Raw genomic sequence first — 19,977 nt, 5'->3', positions numbered from 1 at the left:
TTGTTGACATGATTATACTACAATGTATATGTGTCCCCAAGACAGTGAAAAATGAAATTATGTTTCCAAAATTCAAACATGTAATTTTAGTATCAGGACCATTTATATTTTTCATAAATGCCAATTTTTGGACCTTAATCCTATATTCATATTTAGTAATCAGATAGGAATACTATAAGTTTTTACAATTTTACTGTAAACTACCGTATTTGCCGGCGTAAAGGCCGCAGTATTTTCGGAAGAGAAAATTTCAAAAAGTCTGGGTGCGGCCTTTGCGCAACAGCTAAAAATTCAGCGGTCAAAACAGCACATCCATTCCTACATATGGGACTCAAATGACTATACAATGGTACAGGACATTTCTAGAATAACTCCACACATCTTACCGACAGTTCTATGTTGCATTGTTGACATGAAGACGAAAATAAACTTCATTTCTTATTTTTCTGACAAAATCTACCAGTAGATCTAGATTTAAGTACGTGCCATTGCATCGTTAAACAGTAAAAGAAGGGACCGTAGCGGAGCTAGCTACCGCGCAACGCAACTGCGCATCCTGGTATATGTAGGATACCAAACCTGCCTGTGATGCAGTACTAATTTAAAAATCGATGAAGATTTGCTAGATTTCAATCATTTTTTAGGTAAACTTCCTGTAAATTTATAAGAATATTGATGAATTTGGGTATCAGTTTGTAGAAAAAATAGTGTTCTACGAGAAAATTAAGATTATTTTGTTTGGTGCTTTTGTTTTTTTCCTTTGGTTTTTTGTTGTTGTCCTCTACGAAATGTCAAAGTTTGGGGTGCAGCCTACAGTGTATGCAGCGCTACGGCAAATACGGTATAGCAAATCCAATAACTGTGATATCAAACTCATTTGCTACAACTAGTCTTTCAGAATGTGTTTCAGAAATATTATTCATGCACATTTTTGAGTTTCTTTTTTGAAGGCAATCACCGGATAGCATCTCACCTACGTGTGACCAAATTTAGTCAAAATACAATTAACAATTTCACAGTAATTAGAAATAAAGACATTTTTGAAGTTGCAATCATTCAAACACAAATTGGCAACTCTATGACCTACATGAATCTTACAAGGTTCCCTCCCCTTTGCTCTGTACTAAAAACAGAATCAGAAATTTCTATTTAGTATTTACCCTAAAGAAAATGTTCAATCATACATGTATCCTAAATAAAATTATTGCAAATATGTTCCTATACAACCCCTGTATAAAACAAAACTTTTCAGTTATCACTAAGAGAATGAAAGTTTATGAAATTTCTGTACAGAGCAAACTGGAGAGGAACTTGCTCGATACGTCAAAGTGTTGCCAATTTGTGTTTCACCGATGACAACTTTAAATATTCATGACTTTCCTGCTTTTAATCTGATATTGCTTGAATATTTCACCAATTTGTTTCTTTTATTTATACCAACTGATTATTAGGGTGGACTTCCTCTTTAATTGTAGGAGGTACATGTAGATAATAGACCAATCTTTACCTTAGTGGCATCCAACTGCGCTATATGACCAGCTTGTGCTGCTGTCATGGAAGCTATAGAGCTTTTTAGACCCGAACACTCCTGACGTGATGCTGTAAGATCGCCCTCTACAGTCTCAATTTGTCGTTTCAGACTTCTCATCGTCATCTCCAAGTCGTCTTTCTGTTGATTAAGACGTCGCTCCACTATGGAATGCTCGTCCTCCGCATTCCTACAATCAGAAAACAAAGTTTGAAGAAGAAAATGATGGGGTAATCCCGGGTTTCGTTATCATTGACATTCTAGGCCACAAGACAGTCCACATCGTCATCATTCATACATTACAGAGATGAAACCATATTTTGAAAATAGTTGATACAAGGCAGTAAGCTTAACTCAGATCATATACAGCTGAAAATAAAATTCACTAGGTTCTACTCTTAAACTATGATCTGCGTTGGGGGTACAATAATCCTGAGGAATGATATCATATCCAGAATAAATTTGTATCAAACTTTCATCTCTGCATTGGCCACTATGCGGGCATGGTAATGCAAGAAAGTAAAATACAAACAATTTGGAATCACTCACATGCTCTACAACCAATTAATCAAATACTTGTACACACAAACATACCCACTGACTACATGCCATATCCTGCCTTAATGCAGGCCTGCAGCTGTGTCAGATCTATGTTTAGATTTTTTTAGATCTTGATGCATAGCTATTGACACTATGAAGTCAGAAGGTTCTCTATGAGATACACCATTGATATCTGGGGCCCGTTCACAGAAACCAACATTACTAGCTACTATCTTGTAAAATCGGCGAGTAAAAAGAGCCAAGCCACAGCCTTAGTCGCAATACCACCGGAATATTTAAAAAAGTAATATTAGGTAAAATGCAATTATTTAAATGAATTAGGAACAAAAAGATTGAAAATGATACCAGGAAATAAGAGATGCAATATACATGTACTTCCAAATTTGTGTAGATTATACAATATAATTGTGAGTATTTCATTACACGACCGGGGCATCAGTTATGTTCTTGAGTTGGGTACCCCCCAGATATTTTCATTTAATAGTACAAAATATTATCCTTAGGAAAATACGATGTAATCAAATTTGTGTCCAATGTTTTAAGCGTCAGCACATTATCAAAATTACAAAACTTCAACATTCCAAATGTTAAAACATATGTTTTAACTATTCAGTTTACACATTTGAAGATAGAATTTACCTCAAAATTAATGTAGGTCTGAAAATTAGAGAATACACTTCTAACTATGGCTTGCTTACCATGGCAGATTACCCAAAGATACAACAATATTAGAGATAACACAGGGTTCAGAATACAGCCCCTGGGCAGCACTGTCAGGCACGATGGAGGCGCAGGCAAAGTCATTAAGAACTGTCTTAATAAAGCCAGCAATGCACTTAGAATGCTCAACAATATATGGAGTTCACAGCAGTATAGCACCAAGACCAAGCTAAAAGTGTACCAGAGCTGTGTCCTTTTTACGCTCCTGTACAGCTCTGAATGTTGGAGAATGACGAAAAACGACCTCAATAAGCTATCGGTCTTCCACACAAAAGAGTCTGAAAAAAGTATCGGCAATTCTACCCCTTTCCAAATCATTAGATATTGCCTCCGTTTCCTCCAATATTCACAGGAAGAAGGGAAAAATCCATATAGATGCCCGGTATGTAATCATAACAATTTGTCGATCCCTTTTCTGATCACCTTTTCCCATTTTCTGCCCCTGGGTTATTTGCACGTCGACACGTAGGCCATCACTCATCAGCCAATCTTGCCATGCGTGAAGCTTGTTCTTGTAATAGAATATTTGCTCTCATGTCATAGATGGCTATTACATGTGTTATGTCTGGGCTATGAATTTTTTTGGGGGAGGGATTCTGGTGCCAAGCGGTGCATTTATGAATCATAAACACTGGGAGAGAGGCTTCAAAGTTTAGACATTTCCTGACTTTTGAAACAACTTCCATCATGCATTCTCTACTTCTGAATCATAACATAGGGAGACAGATCTCATATTTCTGTTTCTCACTCTTTTTCTTCTTTATCTTCTTCCTAGACCGATTTCGAGACGTAGTTGTCATGCAGCGCAGTAGACCACGTGATATTCGCGTGCCTATCACATGATTTTTTCCTCTCTGCGAGCTGCCGCATGCTGTCTATAGTCTACTGCGCTGCATACAAATTACGTCTCATTTAAAAATGATGGCTAGCTGAACTGGATATCGAGTACGTAGCTCATGAAATATCATTATTTCTGTAAGATATTTTGAATATCTATAGTATTATTTGTCAAAGCAAATAATTATTTTACAGTAATTTTGTTGAATTGGAGTCCCTTGAAGTCTTACGTGATGTTTTTAATTGGTTTAATGCTTACTCGGATGTCTGTGTAGGTATGTAAACAAAACATGACTCGTAACTTCAGCTTGCCGTTATACACACATTTTTAGAACGAACGAAAGGCACTTCGATGTTATTTCAAGCGCTTTAAATTATTTTGCTTCATCAAAATATCAAGGGTAAACCATTATGTTGTGGATATAATCGGTTTTTGCATACATAATGAGCCCTGTGACCTTTGACCTCGTGACCCCAAAATCTAATCAGTTCATCGGCTCTGCAAGATACATACATGACCAAAGTTTGGCAGGAATCCATCAATCAGTTCTTCATATAACGCGATCACGAGAACGGGACGTACGTAAATATGTACGGACGGACTGACAACCCGAAAACATAATGCCTCCGGTTACTTCGTAACGGAGGCATAAATACCCAAAACCCGAATATTCAAACCCGGGTTTCGGCGCAACGGTCAGGGACCGGGCGGGGAACCCTTTTGACTCGGGCCTAATTACCTTCAATCAACACTGCTGATTTAGATTTAAATGTGGTAAATACCTGAGTTTCCTTTCTAGCGAGCGAATAGTCTCTTCAGCCTGGTTAGACAGGGTCTCCTTAATCTGGACAGTCCCTTGAAGCTGTTGATTCAAGCTCTCCAAGAAATCGATGCGCTCATTATTCTCACCGATCCTCCCTTCCAGATTCTGCAAAAAGGACAAATGGCACAGCCATGCAACCACATCAAAATCACATGAGTAAAGAGAATGTCCACCAACGATGTCCAAGAAAAATCAGTTATTTCTTTCTTTAATAATACTATTACATGTAAATAACAACATAATATCAACTACTACATGTACTACTAATGATAATATATTAGTAACATCTATATACATGTAGCACTTAAAGCTACTTGCGCCCTCTATACAGCCAAAATGCCTAAGCGGTACCCATTGGCCCCCCCCCCCCATGGTCCCCTTTTTCTTATGTTAATTGAGAGCTGAGTTGATGAGACAACCACCTGTCAGTGATCAAGCAGGGAGGTCTAATCTCTCCTGGTCAAACTAGTGCAGATAGGCTTTAATACTATGTTTCTAAGCTCTGTCCTATTACTACCCCAGCATTAGCCAAGCTACCCTGATAGTGATAAGGCACTCTGGCATTTGAGAAATTTCTTCCTACCAGATACCCATTAAACAAATTCAATTTGTATTTCCGAAACAGAATAATCTACAAGTGGTCCTGGGGCACTGCCTAAAGCAACAGAGGGAGTGAATAAGTAAAAGAAAATGCAGGGCCAAGTCAAAATAATTTTGTTTCCCCTTAAACCTCTATCTGACTGTACAAAATCGTTGACTACCACACAACCGTTGAAGATTGTGACAAATCTTTTTCCTTTTAAGTGTCTTGTAACTTTAGAGACCAATTTCCACAACATTTGACAATCTGTTGCAATAAGCATTTTTTCAGGGATAACAAAAGTGCAGCGGTACTCTTTGTGTGGAGTACGAATGTTCACAATGACTTTGTATTAATTAAGCATGGCTTGTCGCCTCAACTACATGTATACTGTATAGGTGAGCCGATCGGTGAACATGTTATGTTGTCATTGTAACTGCGGCAAATTTCACCCATGTTGACCCTCAACGTTATTCTAACTGGGCTATTTCAGACCAGGTTTTTACCAGGGGTGTCAATTTGACCCCTCCCCTAAGATCTCGGCCGTTTCACAGCCAATCGCCGCGAAAATTTACATGCATGTCAAGTGAAGTGTATAGAATACTATAGTAATTTCAATTGATTTTCGGACTGACATGCAAAGACAAAAGGTCACGTGACTTTGTAACTATACGTCCGAGTTAAAAAAAAATTGTTTTAAAAGATGCGTAAGAGTTGAAAGAAAAAAAGTCATGAAAGGAAAACTTTATATCTGCCATGGTTTAGAGTAGTGGCTAAATTACTACAGGGGGGGGGGGGGGGGGGGGGGGGGAGGGGTCAAATTGACCCCCCCCCCCTCCAGTTAACATGGGGTTAATTTGGAGAATGAGGTTTTAAGTTGTTTTTGTGCAATACTGAATGGAAAATTCTTTTATTCCTTCACATTTGTATTCTACATTCTTTCAGCTTTCCATTGATTAAAAACAAAATCTCATCAATTAGGGTCTTTTACAGACTTGCTAGAAACTTGATATGACCAGGCAATAAACATGAGTTATTACCTGATTTGACATTGTCCTGTTTTCCATAGCAGCCTCCATATCTGCTAGCCGACCCTTTAGATCCCATGGCTGTCTCTTGCTCTTACCACCACCAGCTATACAAACAATAACAAAATAAGGTTTCAAGAAGCTGGTACATTAAGAAACAAATGGAAAACTACCCCTACATGTACATGTAACTATACTCTTAAAGCGACTTCCTCTAGACAATGTTAAATCTTGGGTATAAATGTGTTATCAGTGTCTGTGATATCGTGTAATATTGAAGCCCTAAACAAAATTGCTCTTCAAAATGATCAAGAAGTGCCTCAAAAAGTAAAAAATATTTGAGTGACTGGTTTTTACCAAACTCATTTCCTCCAAGTTATATTTTTGTGATAGTAATACATGTATGTACAGCGCCATGAGCGTCAGAGCCTGGCGGATACCAGCGCTATATAAGTATCCATATTATTAAATAGACTGCAGCATTATAAGAACTGTTAGGAAAACGAAAAATTGAAATTTTGATTTCCAATCATAAATATCTTGATAATCAAACAGGCGATCAGCCTGTAAAAGTCATGGGGTTCCTGACTGACCTATAGGTTTATAATTATTATTGCAGCATGAGCTAAATCCATTATTATGCTTCAGAATATGAGGCAATGTTACTGAGTCACTTAAAGGCAATTTCCTGCAGACTAAACTAATATGGCTTTTCTTATTCACATCACATCTTATCATGATTAGCAAGCCAAAATACAAACTAATACAGGGCTTAAATTAATCCAAGGCCACCAAGGCAGCCAAAATACAAACTAATATAGGGCTTAAATTAATCCAAGGCCATCAAGGCAGCCAAAATACAAACTAATACCGGGCTTAAATTAATCAAAGGCCACCAAAATACAAACTAATACAGGGCTTAAATTAATCCAAGGCACCAAGGCAGCCAAAATACAAACTAATACAGGGCTTAAATTAATCCAAGGCCACCAAGGCAGCCAAAATACAAACTAATACAGGGCTTAAATTAATCCAAGGCCACCAAAATACAAACTAATACAGGGCTTAAATTAATCCAAGGCCACCAAGGCAGCCAAAATACAAACTAATACAGGGCTTAAATTAATCCAAGGCCCTTTAGGATGCTCCTCTCATTGGCTTTGGAGATTTTTGGTGCCCTTTCCAATTCTTCCTATTTGTGCTGTAATATAGGAGTGTGCCCTACAGAAAAGTGGCCTTGCCCTAAAAATATTGAAATTTAAGGCCTGCTTATAGTTATGTCACATAGCAATTATGATGCCACAAAATTATGCACATCAAACTTATCAAATTCCATTATTTCATTTGACTTCACTCACAAGTCCATAATGTTGATGCATAAATGTCAATATCACAATTACCAAAGACCAACCGCTCACAATGGTGGTCTTGTGCATTCTTAATTATACCTCTCTAATTTATTGAAAAATATTTTCTTTATATTTCTTATCTTAGACCTTAAAAAAACAAAGATGTTATATTACCCTTTGCGACCGACCCAAAAATCTTGAAATCTATGGTCGGCATTTAAAAAAAGTTTTTTTAGGGAAGAAAAAAAATTAACGCATTCAAAACTGGAATATATCAGCCCAAAGAGGGAGAAAAAAAAAAGGCAATACAACATTTTTTTTTAAAGGCCTTATTTGTATGCTTGTATAATATGTAACTCAAAATACAAAAATTTGAACAATAACAAATACAATGAATGAAATTGTAATATTGTAATTGTAATATTGTAATAATATTTGTACATGATTTTCTAGTTAATTACTTTTGTAAAAATGTCATTCATTGTATTTGTTATTGTTCGAATTATTGGAATTTGAGTTTGAATTTGTATCTTTTATAACACAGAATAAACCTAATACAAACAAAAAACAAAGAGGTTATATACTGCCAATTTATAGGTAATAAATACAAATTGTGTTAAATGTTATGAGTGATAGAGTATAGAGATCTTAGACATATTGGCATTACCTGGTTTGCTTGGAGGTGGCGCAGTGGGTTTGCTTGCCCTGGCACCTGGTCTGCTAGTAACGGGTGCTGCTGCATGTCTAGCTTTTGCTGCTGTTTTTGTTTTTGTTTGGGGATGCATGAGAAAGGTAAAGGTCAAGCTGCTTTTATTTCTTTTCAACCCCCCCCCCTTTTTTTTTGGGGGGGGGGGGTAAATATAATGACAATAACTGCAAAGAAATATATAAAATAAAAAGATGGCAAAGGAATATGAAGAATGAGAAATGGGGCAAAGATTAGTAAGTGAGCAATGGTACAAGAACTTGTAAATTAGAAATTGAGAGGGTGAGATTTAATAATAATAATAATAATAATAATTAACGTTATTTGTATAGCGCATATCTCTAACACAAAGAAAGTCCCTATGCGCTAAATTAAGCTTAGAAAAGAAGCACATAGAGATAGGGCGGAATAGAAATGAACATTTATGCCTGATACATGAAAATAATTAATTACAAACAACAATAATGATACGCAATTCATATATAGCTTACATGTAACAGATTGTACATTCAGGTATTACAAATTTAAACATGAAAATTAAATGATAATTAAATTAAATATGTACAAGATACTCTAACCAAAGAACTCACTAAACAGCTGGAACAAAATGAACAATTTACAAAAAGATAGGTCTTCACCAGAGTCTTAAATGATTCTGTTGTGCTTGCCTGTTTGACAATATCAGGCAAACTGATCCACAATTCCATAACATTTTGTTTCAGTACTTGGAGCTACCAGGAGGGATTTACTATTTGATCTTAATTTTCTTGTAGGGGGATATTGTAGAATGAGATCTTGGAGATAAGACGGGGCTGTACCGTTTAGGCATTGATATTTCAGTAAAAGGATCTTATAATTAATATGGGACCTAACTGGTAGCCAGTGTAATTGTTTAAGTATGGGTGTTATATGTTCCCTGTGTTTAGTTCTAGTGATTAGTCTGGCTGCTGAGTTTTGGATTCTTTGTAATTTATTGGTGTCAAAATATACAAAAATGTGTGCTATTAGAGGAAGAAAATAAGAAGGAAAACGGTCATGAAGAACACTTGAAAACAGAGCTAGGTTGCAAGAAATAATTAATAAAAATTCAATTTTTGTTTATCAGGCAAAGCATGTGAATTTTTCATCTTTAACAAGTTACTTCTGAGCACTGAATTATAAAACCAAAGTAGCTCATCTTTTATTGAAACAAAGGTGAAAAGAGGCTGCATTATATTTGAGAAATTTGTTTAATTTGTTATTTATCCACAAAAGGCAATTTTATTTGGCTGGTCACTCAGCTTGGGAGGAGCACCCCCCCCCCCCCCTCCTTCTCCTTGGCCATGGCCTCTTAGGGTTAATTTAGCCTTTGAAGAAATGTTATGATGTGTATATATTCTTTGGCTCAATGAATACGTTAACATGCAAGCAAGCTTGAAAGTATGAATAGTTTATGACTCAGTCTCAGCACAATTCAAAGGATCTCAACAAACCTGGTTTAGCAGGTGCTGCTTTGGTATGAGCTCCGACCCGTGGTCTCATTGTAGCAGGACCTGGTCTAGCAACTGTAGGTCTAGTGACTGGTTTTGTTATTCCTGGTCTACTAGTGGCTGAAGGACCAAGTTTCCGTGTAGCAGGAACGGTGGGCCTCTTAGCTGGTGCAGGTTTAGTCATATCGAGCCGAGTTTTCTTAGCCACTGGAGCACCATTTTCAGCCTTTTTGTGGAAGAAACATTTCTTTTTAAAACACTTTTTCAAGGATAATAGTTACAAAACATTGTAATGTTTCTATGTAGTTAGAATAATTTTAATAGTTTCATACTATTAATTAAATGTAATGTTAACTGTTATTGTATAATTGTTTTAAATGGGGGCACGTTACAAGATTCCTATCTCGCACCCTGGGGCAACGTGTCTGACACGGCCGGTTGTAGCAACTATTCCGAAGATCAAGACACATTAATCTTGATCTAAGGAGACACGAACAAACGTAGTTATGAACGAATTTCATGTATTGCTTTATGGTTCACAACAAAATTTAAATGAATCTAGTAGAGTATGAATTTCTAATTCGTTTCAGAGAGACATTCAGTCAAATTAATTGCACTCACTCTTGGATTTACTTCACATGCATGAAACACCTTCTTCATTGTTTGGACAATAACATTATGAACATCCATGTATTAGAAATTGCTTAGACCCCCCAAAAAGGATGTTGTATCGCTCTTTAGGTGCCAAAACATGGGTCTGGCGGTCGGAAATCTTTTTTTCTTTCTCCCCCTTTGGGCTGATATTTATCAGTTTTATACGCTTTAAAACGATAAAAAAAAAAAAAAAAATCATTTAACCATTTCCCCCATAAAGTTTTACAGATTTTGGGGTCGGTCGCAAAGGGCAATACGACTTTTTTTTTTTTAATGCCTTATATGGAGTAAGTTTTCTACAGAAAAAGAAAATAAATAGTGTTAACACTGTATTGTTGCTCATACAAAATCAACGACATCTTCCTTTTGCATTGATTATTTCATATCTTATTCCTAATTTTGTGTAGAATGGTATAATACCTGGTTATCAGATAAAAGCATCCTCTTGAGTCCAGGCTGTGGGAGCTTAGAAGGTGGTCTCAGCTTACTCACACCACGACGGATCACATTGGGATCCTGTTCAGATAAAGCTGATCCCTGCAAGTGTGGAATACAAACACAATTGAAAAGAGTAATGTAACGTCTAAATAAATGAAATGACAGTCAACTCATACACAAGTTTCTTGCATTTTGTCAGGAAAATAAAAAAAAAAGTTTGAGGGCTCCATTATCCTACTCCCCCCCCCCCCTCAAGATTGTCAAGACATGGGCTGCACATTAAAAGTTTGACATAGGAAATAATTGTGTCTAGGTCTAGTCAGTATAAATAAAAGAAAATGCAACAAATGAAAGCGGTCAACACGGTCAAGACAAGAAACTGATAAATGATTCTACTCTGCCTGTGCTATCATACTATGATTAAAGCCAGAAGCAACATGGTTCCTGATTTCCTTGTGCACAGCAAGTAGTAATAGTAACCAGTAGTACACTGTAAGTATTACAAGAGAAATTGAAAGTAAGATGTGACTGAAATGTATTTCTGTTTTTATGTATCTTCCTATATATCCCCCAGCAACTTTTCACTATTAACATCATATCACTAAAAGAGCTATTCAACAAATTGCTTGAACTACAAATACACTACAAAGATTCTCACCTGACGAGACATACTGATGTTAGGAACTAAAGTGCAAGGTTGAAGAATGAAACTCTTTTCTACCTGTTGCTGCCTGCAAAGACAAAAAATGGAGGAGTAATTATCACTGTCATCAATCAATCAATCATCAGTCAAAATTGATCTGCAAGTAAAAAGTCATAATTGTGAGTGACATTGAAGTTGTCAGATGTGGGGTCCAACCTTGATAGACAAATATTAAAGATAAACTTTAGTACTGGTAATGCGATTGCGTTGTGAAAGAAAAGGTGTGGAAAGGATCAGAAACAGTTGATCATGTAGCATGTAAGTATTGGTGTGCACTGCAAGGTTCTGGAGTCATCAAAATCATAATACATTTGACCGAGTCTTGGTAAAGTAACAAGCACTCACATAGAAAGCTATATATGGGACAACACAGTGGTGTCGGGGCTAGTACTACCTTGATTTCCTTGTCTTTCTATGCTCATTACTCAGCCAGTATACATTTTCTTCCAAAATTGTTTGGCACAAGTCATTTATTTGTAATCTTGAACATTCAGTGTAAGTTTCGTTTGATTCTGTGAGAATTAATTTTTTTTTTTTACCAGTACAGGGGAGTGCAGGGAATAATTTTCCTCAAATTTTTTGATTAGCAATTTCAGCCGATGGATAAATATTTCAAATGAAATTCTGTACATTTCTATGGAAGAAAACTGCTACACAAAAGATATTTTGTATAGCAGTCATGCAAAAATGCATAGCAAATTGCGATGCGATACCAGGAAAATTATTCCCTGGAGTGTTTCACAAAGATCCTAAGTAGAACTTAACACTAAGTTGGACTTAAAAAGTATGGACAGCCATTGGAGCCTTAAAATGAAATATATTCAAAAGCAAAAATTGGAGTATTTTAGACTTTTCATCAATTCCACATCAAGAACATGAAATCTCCCATGATAATAGAAAATATGAATGATTTGAATCAACATTTTATGCCTTCTAAAAAAAAAATTACAAAATATTTTCAAGGATGCTAATGGCTTCCCATAAATTTTAAGTCCCACTTAGTGTTAAGTTCTACTTAGGATCTTTGTGAAACACCCCCCTGGAGTTTATCTTTAACAGAAAGTCAGACAAATCAGAAGCAGACTGGTGAAACTTTGAATAAAATTGAATCAAATATATTGAGCTTTTAACCAGTTGTGATGTTCTAGTAGAGAATATCCTTACAATATTTATTTCAATTCCAAGTCTGATGTCTGAGGATATTTCAGATAAAAACAACTTTGAAAGAGAACAGTGAGCAACATCTGGGAGCGGTTCAGTAGTTTTGTGTGCTTTTTCAGATGTGGATGGAGAAGAGCAATTCAGCTTAAAAAAAGCTTGGATTTTTAATTTCACCCAATCTGTGACTCTAAAAATGTCAGCAGGAGATTTGAAAATATATATACACTGTATAAATCAATTGTTCAATTTATTTAATTTTATCTATGAAAGGAGAAGTCCACCCTGATATTAAGCTGACTTTAATAGAAGCAGAAAAATGAGAGGAACAGGTCAGTGAAAGTTTGAGCAAATTCCAATTAAAAATAAGAAATACATTTTTTAAAGTTCCGATTGATCAAACACGAATTGGCAACTCTGTGATGTACATTATCTTGCGAGGTGATCTCCAATTTGCTAGTTGTTATGAACATTTTCATAAACTTTCATTTTCTTTATTATTGATGATAGAATAGATAGGGGTTGCAGGATTTGGGGCTCATCTTTTACATTGTAGGATCATGGGGGGGGGGGGGGTTGTGTGTCTGAAGTCTGGGATACCTTACATAAATAAAGCCTTCTCTTTTGCTTTCAGAGTTGGCTAAACATATTCATGAAATAGCACTATAGCCCAGTAACCATCATGAAACAATTTGTCTTACTGTCTTTATCATGACTTTTTTAGTTGCAGCGCGCACTCCGATCTGACATCAAATTTGTTAGATCTTAGACATTACAGTTAGATCGTGATATCTCCGGAATCCTTTGAACAAGTTTGAAAGTTTGAGTTTGACAATTAATACATTTTCTAATTGAACTAATTTGTAGTAAAAAACTTTGCCGTACATTTGGTTATAATTGAAATATATAATATTGTATAGAATATGAACAACCATAGATCGAATATCACATTTTCTAATATTTTCAAAATTTCTGGGAACTTTGGTCACCCTTTTAATTTCAAAGTAAGTTCTTTTCAATACTGAATTTCAGTGAATAGTCTATTACTATTAGATTCATATTGCTCTGGTTTAAGTGAATGGACACCATAAAATGAACTACTAACAGAAGGGGAGCTGGTCCGAGAATAAGGATCGTCTGCATCAATGAGGATCGTCTTTGTAAACGCATACCAATGCGTCCTCAAAAATAGGGATCGTTCGCTCTTTTGCAGATGTTTCATATTTTTGATCAGCGCGTTGGCCATGCAAAAGACAGATTCCGGGATGTTCATGAAATAGCACTAGCCAATTATTGAAGGAACCAGATCATGAAAAAATTTGTTCTGTATAATGTTGTCTTTATGACTTTTTTAGTTGCAGCGGGCACACCGATCCGACATCAAAATTTAGATCTTAGAGTTAGATCGTGATATCTCCTGACTCCTGAATCCTTTTTGAAAATTTTACTTTGAGTTTGACAATTAATACATTTTCTAATTGAAGTTATCGAACTAGAGTAAAGTAGGGAGTTTTCGGCCACTAAAGCAAATCCTATTTTTGGACTTTTACTTCCTATTTATTATCATTTCTCTCATCAACCCCATACTATTATTATTTTAACAACAAAAAAAAAGAATCCCAGAAAAAAATCATGAATTGCCATGGCAATATTCATTGTCATGTTCACTGTTTCGAAGGTAGTTTTCGGCAGCATGAACGTACGTAGTCAATAGGGAGCGCGCCCCGTGCATTCCCCGCTGATCTATAGCACTGGCTCGCTGTGGTACGAAAAAATAAGACATGTGTGGTAAGAGCACGTAAACCCCGCATGGCCGAAACTACACCTGTGGGATCAGAAATTGGAATCTAAACTGAACAGAGATACGCCGCTACAGTATCTGACTGCAGTGAGATACTTTTGAGCTTGCGATACTCAACAAATCTGACTCTAAATCTGAAAAATACAGCTCATTTTATGGTAGGGTAGCGCGCCCGGTATTCGGTAACTTAAGGGGAAATTGCAAGTATTTTACATTCTTACCTCCTTTATTTGGCAATCTACCCATCAAAAGAAAAGAAAATCAGTCCTCTAACAGGATTTTAAAGTCTCTTTAATATAGAATGATCATGATGATAAGCAAAATATTTCCGAAAGAAGAAAGAGTTTTGTGGCTCATAAATTATTTGTTAGTGTGTTACAGCTGTAGAAATGGCTGTCTGACCGAATTCTGGTAATTGACCGAATACCGGGCGCGCTACCCTACCCATTTTCAAATTCCACAGTAACGGAAGGACACTCAGACAAGATTTTTGAACTTCAGGTTCATACTAAAAGAACTGTTTTATTAGTATGTATTAAACTATGGGGAACAAAATGTGTTTCAGTCAAGTGAAAAGCTTCATCAACTTCACAAAGTTTGGATAAACACTAATTAACTGGAAAAACCATGTCCATTTTTATGTCCTTCCGTTACCGATATAATTAATATGCACATTCTTAAAGTACTTAACTTTAATGACAATTTTTTTGGGGAGAATTAAAGGCACTTATATAGGTATTATATCTTTACTGTTTCACATCTTATACTAATAAAACAGTTCTTTTAGTATGAACCTGAAGTTCAAAAATCTTGTCTGAGTGTCCTTCCGTTACCGTGGAATTGCCCTATCACCTTCAGGGGCAATCCTATATTTTAGTGTGTTTTATTATTTTGGGTTTTTAACTTCAGTTAACAGCTCTACGTGCATATCATAGGGTTAGGGTTAGGGTTAGGATTAGGGTTAGGGTAGGGTTAGGATTAGGGTAGGGTTAGGGTTAGGGTTAGGTTTAGGGTTAGGGTTAGGGTTAGGGTTAAACTGAAGTTAGAAACCCAAAATAATAAAACACACTAAAGTAGGCCTATAGGATAACCCCTTCAGGATCACAACAGATTAAGGTTTGAATCTAAATTATTTTTAAAAACTTGACCAATTTTGCAATGCACATGACATAGACTCTAGACCTAATCTAACTTTTAGATCTATAGGGATGTGTGCAATAAGTATGGGAAGGGTTTAGCACACAAAACGTGGTGCGCGATCAGAAACCCTAACAGTTAGTATACAAATAACGCACGTCCCAGAGTGCAATAGCGGTGAATGCAGAATGCGCGAGGTTTCTTTAGATTGGTGCCGCTCTGTGCAACGAGCCGCTTGCGGCGAGTTGACAGTGCGAACCATCTGAAGAAACCGAGCGAACACTGCATTTACGTTTCGCACAACAGGGTCAAGTGCGTTATTTGTTTTATAAAATAGCGACACAAACAGCAACAAACAAAAGTTTAGATCTTAAGTATACGAGAGTTCGATCTAGATCTAGAGTTATGTTGGTTCTAGAAATAAAATGAGGGTCTAAGACCTTGCAGGCTTACCAAAAAGTCCACGGGATTCATTGTTTGATTAAAAATAAAATGCATACACTGTAGGGTGTCTAGAGACGAGTCTACTTCAGACAGCTGAAATTCCTGGCTTCATTATAAAATCCAAAAGTCAAAACGGGTCTAAATCCAAGGCAAAAGTAAAACAAAAATTTGCTTTCTAATAATACCCCGTTCTAGCTAGAGCTAAGCTACGCGTACGCTGCGCTGGGGATCATGGTGGATATGGAGCGTACAATATTAGCTACGCGTAGCCTATAGCCTACAATGTACTCGAGGGAGCGTACTAGTACTACGCGTACGTGCGCGCACTGGATCTCCATGGTCACGTACGCGCCGTGCAATTATAACTTTTTGTTGCGCTTTTTCTGCACTCATTTCTGCAAAATCGTGCTTGCATCAAAAATTTGTCAATGTCATGTGACGCGTATTGACCAATCACGATGCTTAAAATACTAGAGCCATTTTATAATGGCAGTTAGTAGACCCTAGTAGCCTAGTAATGCCATTGGTAATGGTAGACAGGTAGACAGGTCATTTCTTTAATAAAAGTTAAAACTGCGGTCAGAGGAGCCAGTAGACAGAAATAACCGTCTGATATGGGTCATTTCTTTAATAAAACTGACATTTGTTGACATTCCCCATATACATAGAGGCGGTCAGAGGAACAACCGTCGATATGATATCAGGGACTGAAGCTTTCGGTCTAACAGGTTATGCCTAGGCCTAGATCAGTAGATGCCACTGTGTGCATCGATCGACATTTGGCAATGCCAACCATAGACCGAAAGCTTCAGTCTCTATAATCGTCGGTTGTTCCACTGAGACTACGTCTGGCTCCACTAGACCTCCGGTTATAGAGACTGAACGATCGCCTATACCATCGTATGTTGAAGATATCACGGCTAGATTTTAGCCGCTAGGCCCCTCCCACAAACATGACAAACTTGCCACGGCCACGGCCGTATTGTTATGCCCCCAAAATCCCCCAAAATGTCATTTTACCTCGTTCATTTCCAATTTTAAATTAGGCCTAGGCTATAATACATCGGTTCCACTTACTAACTTTATTGATATAATCCGTTTAATGGTCCCTTTTAAGGAAATTATGGGTCAAAATCGACATCCATGTTGAAAATCTTGCAAGCCGTGTTAAACTCTCGCTGCCGTCAATCTCATCCCTTCTAGTCTACGCCGAAGGCAAAATGATTATGAAGGAAAAACTGCGCCATCTACACGTTCGTAATGGCGTTATCACAGTTTTTCCTTAATGAGGTAAAATGACATTTTGGGGGATTTTGGGGGCATAACAATACGGCCGTGGCAAGTTTGTGGGAGGGGCCTAGCGGCTAAAATCTAGCGGAATAAGTTCAACACAGGCTGGCATAGGCAGTCGTTCAGTCTCTATAACCGGAGGTCTAGTGCCGTGGAGCCAGACGTAGTCTCAGTGGAACAACCGACGATTATAGAGACTGAAGCTTTCGGTCTATGCCAACCATAGACCGAATTTTCCGTCTCTTTCGTTCGTTAGCCTCTTATTGGGGTAGGGTCGGCTCTCTCTTTAGAGACGGAAGCCGTTTATACACATGTCCTTGCTAACGCCACGGCCAGTTCTGGTCGTAGCGTTTTGCCCCCAAATTAAATCCCCCAAAATGTCATTTTACCTCGAGCATGTTAGATCTAGATCTATAGTCTATTGTAAATTAGGCCTAGGCTATAATAAATCAGTTCCACTTACCAACTTGACTGAAATAATCAGTTTAATAGTCCCTTTTTAGGAAATTATGGGTCAAAATCGGAATCCATATTCCATGTTGAAAAAGATTTTCAAAATGGATTTCGATTTTGACCCATAATTTCCTAAAAAGGGACTATTAAACTGATTATTTCAGTCAAGTTGGTAAGTGGAACTGATTTATTATAGCCTAGAATCTAGGCCTAATTTACAATATAACATGCTCGAGGTAAAATGACATTTTGGGGGATTTTGGGGGCAAAACGCTACGACCAGAACTGGCCGTGGCGTTAGCAAGGACATGTGTATAAACGGCTTCCGTCTCTAAAGAGAGAGCCGACCCTACGGCCTACCCCAATAAGAGGCTAACGAACGAAAGAGACGGAAAATTCGGTCTATGCCAACCAATGCAATGCCAATGCCATGGCTTTTAATTCAAATATTCCAATAAAGGCAATATTGCTCCAATATAGATCTAAAGCTGCAATCTAATTCACTGTAAGATATGTATTGATTTGAAGCACATTAAAATTAACACTATTCCATAACCTGTAATTTCATACTCGTGACAAATCTTACCACTTTTCCGGGGATTGCGATGGACACACCTCACATGCACAGCGACCGGCTTGGTGGTTTTGAAATTCACAGCATTCAGATATCTATGACGTGATTGGCCAAGGAATTCAGGGGAGATTCACAATTAACAGCGCCCCCACCGGCAAGCCACGACTAGCCAATTTTTGAGCTCGCGGTAATACCACAACTATACACGTACTGCTCCTACAAACTATTGTTCTCATGTTAGTATACAACAGAACCACATTGTATGCAGGGGCGTCGCTAGACCTTCTTCAGTGGGGGGTGTAGAGGCCAACGATTACCGACAAAAATAGCCACCAATTACCGAAAAAATTAAATGTCCGATATCTATAAATTCAACCCTATAAACCTGGGGCCGAAGGCTAAATTGTTTTTCCTATGGACTATCTATAGTACTTGCATATGCGCAAAATGGTCATTTTCCTCGACGACATAAATATACGAATTATTTCTTCAATTTAGTTAGCATATCATAGCTATATATTTTAATGCAGGCGCGGAGCTAGGATCTTATTTTAGGGAGGGGCGGTAGTGAGCAAGAGAATCATTTAATAGCGCGGAAGCAACAAATGTATTAACCCCCACCCCCTTCTATCACTCTAAAAGTCATATGCGCCAAACGTTTAAGTTTGTTCTGGACATTGGTTGATATGCGCTCAAATAAGACCTTTTTATTGTCGGCTGCTAGAATTTTTACACACCGTATTCGATGAGGTATATAATAATCTACATTTCATGTGAGTTTCAGCATATTTAAAGCACATGGGAAATTAGCAACGAATGTATTAACCCCCACCCCCTTCTATATACTCTAAAAGTCATATATGCGCCAAAGGTTTAAGTTTGTTCTGGACATTTGTTGATATGCGCTTAAATAAGACATTTTTAATATCGGCTGCTAGAATTTTTGCACCCCGTATTCGATGAGGTATATAATAATCTACATTTCATGTGAGTTTCAGCACATTTAAAGCAAATGGAAAATTAGCAACGAATGTATTAACCCCCACCCCCTTCTATATACTCTAGACGTCATATGCGCCAAACGTTTAAGTTTGTTCTGGACTTTGGTTTATATGCGCCCAAATAAGACCTTTTTAATGTCGGATGCTAGAATTTTTGCACCCCGTATTCGATGAGGTATATAATAATCCAGGCGCGGATCCAGGATTTCTTAGGGGGGGGCCCAAATTTGAAATTATGCGAGACAAAAATTGGTACGTTATGGTGACCAACAGTGACGTAATGCGGGGGGGGGGGGTCGGTGCGAGTTTCCCCCTCCCAGGCTTTGACGTTTCATTATATTATTAGAGAAAGAAAACGATCCTTTGTACAGTTCTCGAAAATAATTCTCGTCTGAATTTAGTTTTTCTCCTCCCGCGCGAAGCGCGGAAAATTTTACGATTTATTAAATTATTAGAGAAAGAAGACGATTCGTTGTACAGTTCTCGACTCTTAATCCTTGTCTTAATTCAGTTCCCCCCCCCCCCTCCCCCTCCTGCGCGAAGCGCGGAAGCTTTGACGTTTTATTAAACTATTAAAGAAAGAAGACGATTCGTTGTACCGTTCTCGAAAATAATTCTCGTCTAAATTTAGTTTTTCCCCTCCCGCGCAAAGCGCGGAAAATTTTACGATTTATTAAATTATTAGGGAAAGAAGACGATTCGTTGTACAGTTCTCGACTCTT

At 37.4% G+C, this 19,977-nt stretch overlaps 1 protein-coding gene across 1 annotated transcript in view; it reads right to left on the bottom strand.

The window, feature by feature from the left end:
* The window catches only part of LOC588585 (carboxy-terminal kinesin 2), a 45,612-nt gene extending 27,216 nt beyond the window's left edge, over positions 1-18,396 (bottom strand). The window contains exons 1-8 of the mRNA XM_030989148.1: positions 18,267-18,396; positions 11,353-11,425; positions 10,677-10,793; positions 9,606-9,828; positions 8,095-8,184; positions 6,091-6,185; positions 4,430-4,575; positions 1,508-1,718 (exon numbers count right to left, since the gene is read on the bottom strand). Of these exons, the coding sequence (XP_030845008.1) occupies positions 1,508-1,718; positions 4,430-4,575; positions 6,091-6,185; positions 8,095-8,184; positions 9,606-9,828; positions 10,677-10,793; positions 11,353-11,364 (894 nt within the window). The 5' untranslated portion in view covers positions 11,365-11,425; positions 18,267-18,396. The remainder of the gene's footprint in view (positions 1-1,507; positions 1,719-4,429; positions 4,576-6,090; positions 6,186-8,094; positions 8,185-9,605; positions 9,829-10,676; positions 10,794-11,352; positions 11,426-18,266) is intronic.
* Positions 18,397-19,977: the final 1,581 nt, after the last annotated feature.

The sequence above is a fragment of the Strongylocentrotus purpuratus genome, unplaced genomic scaffold (assembly GCF_000002235.5).
Source record: "Strongylocentrotus purpuratus isolate Spur 01 unplaced genomic scaffold, Spur_5.0 spur5_scaffold_18, whole genome shotgun sequence".
NCBI classification, from domain to species: domain Eukaryota; kingdom Metazoa; phylum Echinodermata; class Echinoidea; order Camarodonta; family Strongylocentrotidae; genus Strongylocentrotus; species Strongylocentrotus purpuratus.
The sequence above is the reverse complement of the archived record's forward strand: the minus strand, read 5'-3'. Positions and strand labels throughout refer to the sequence as shown.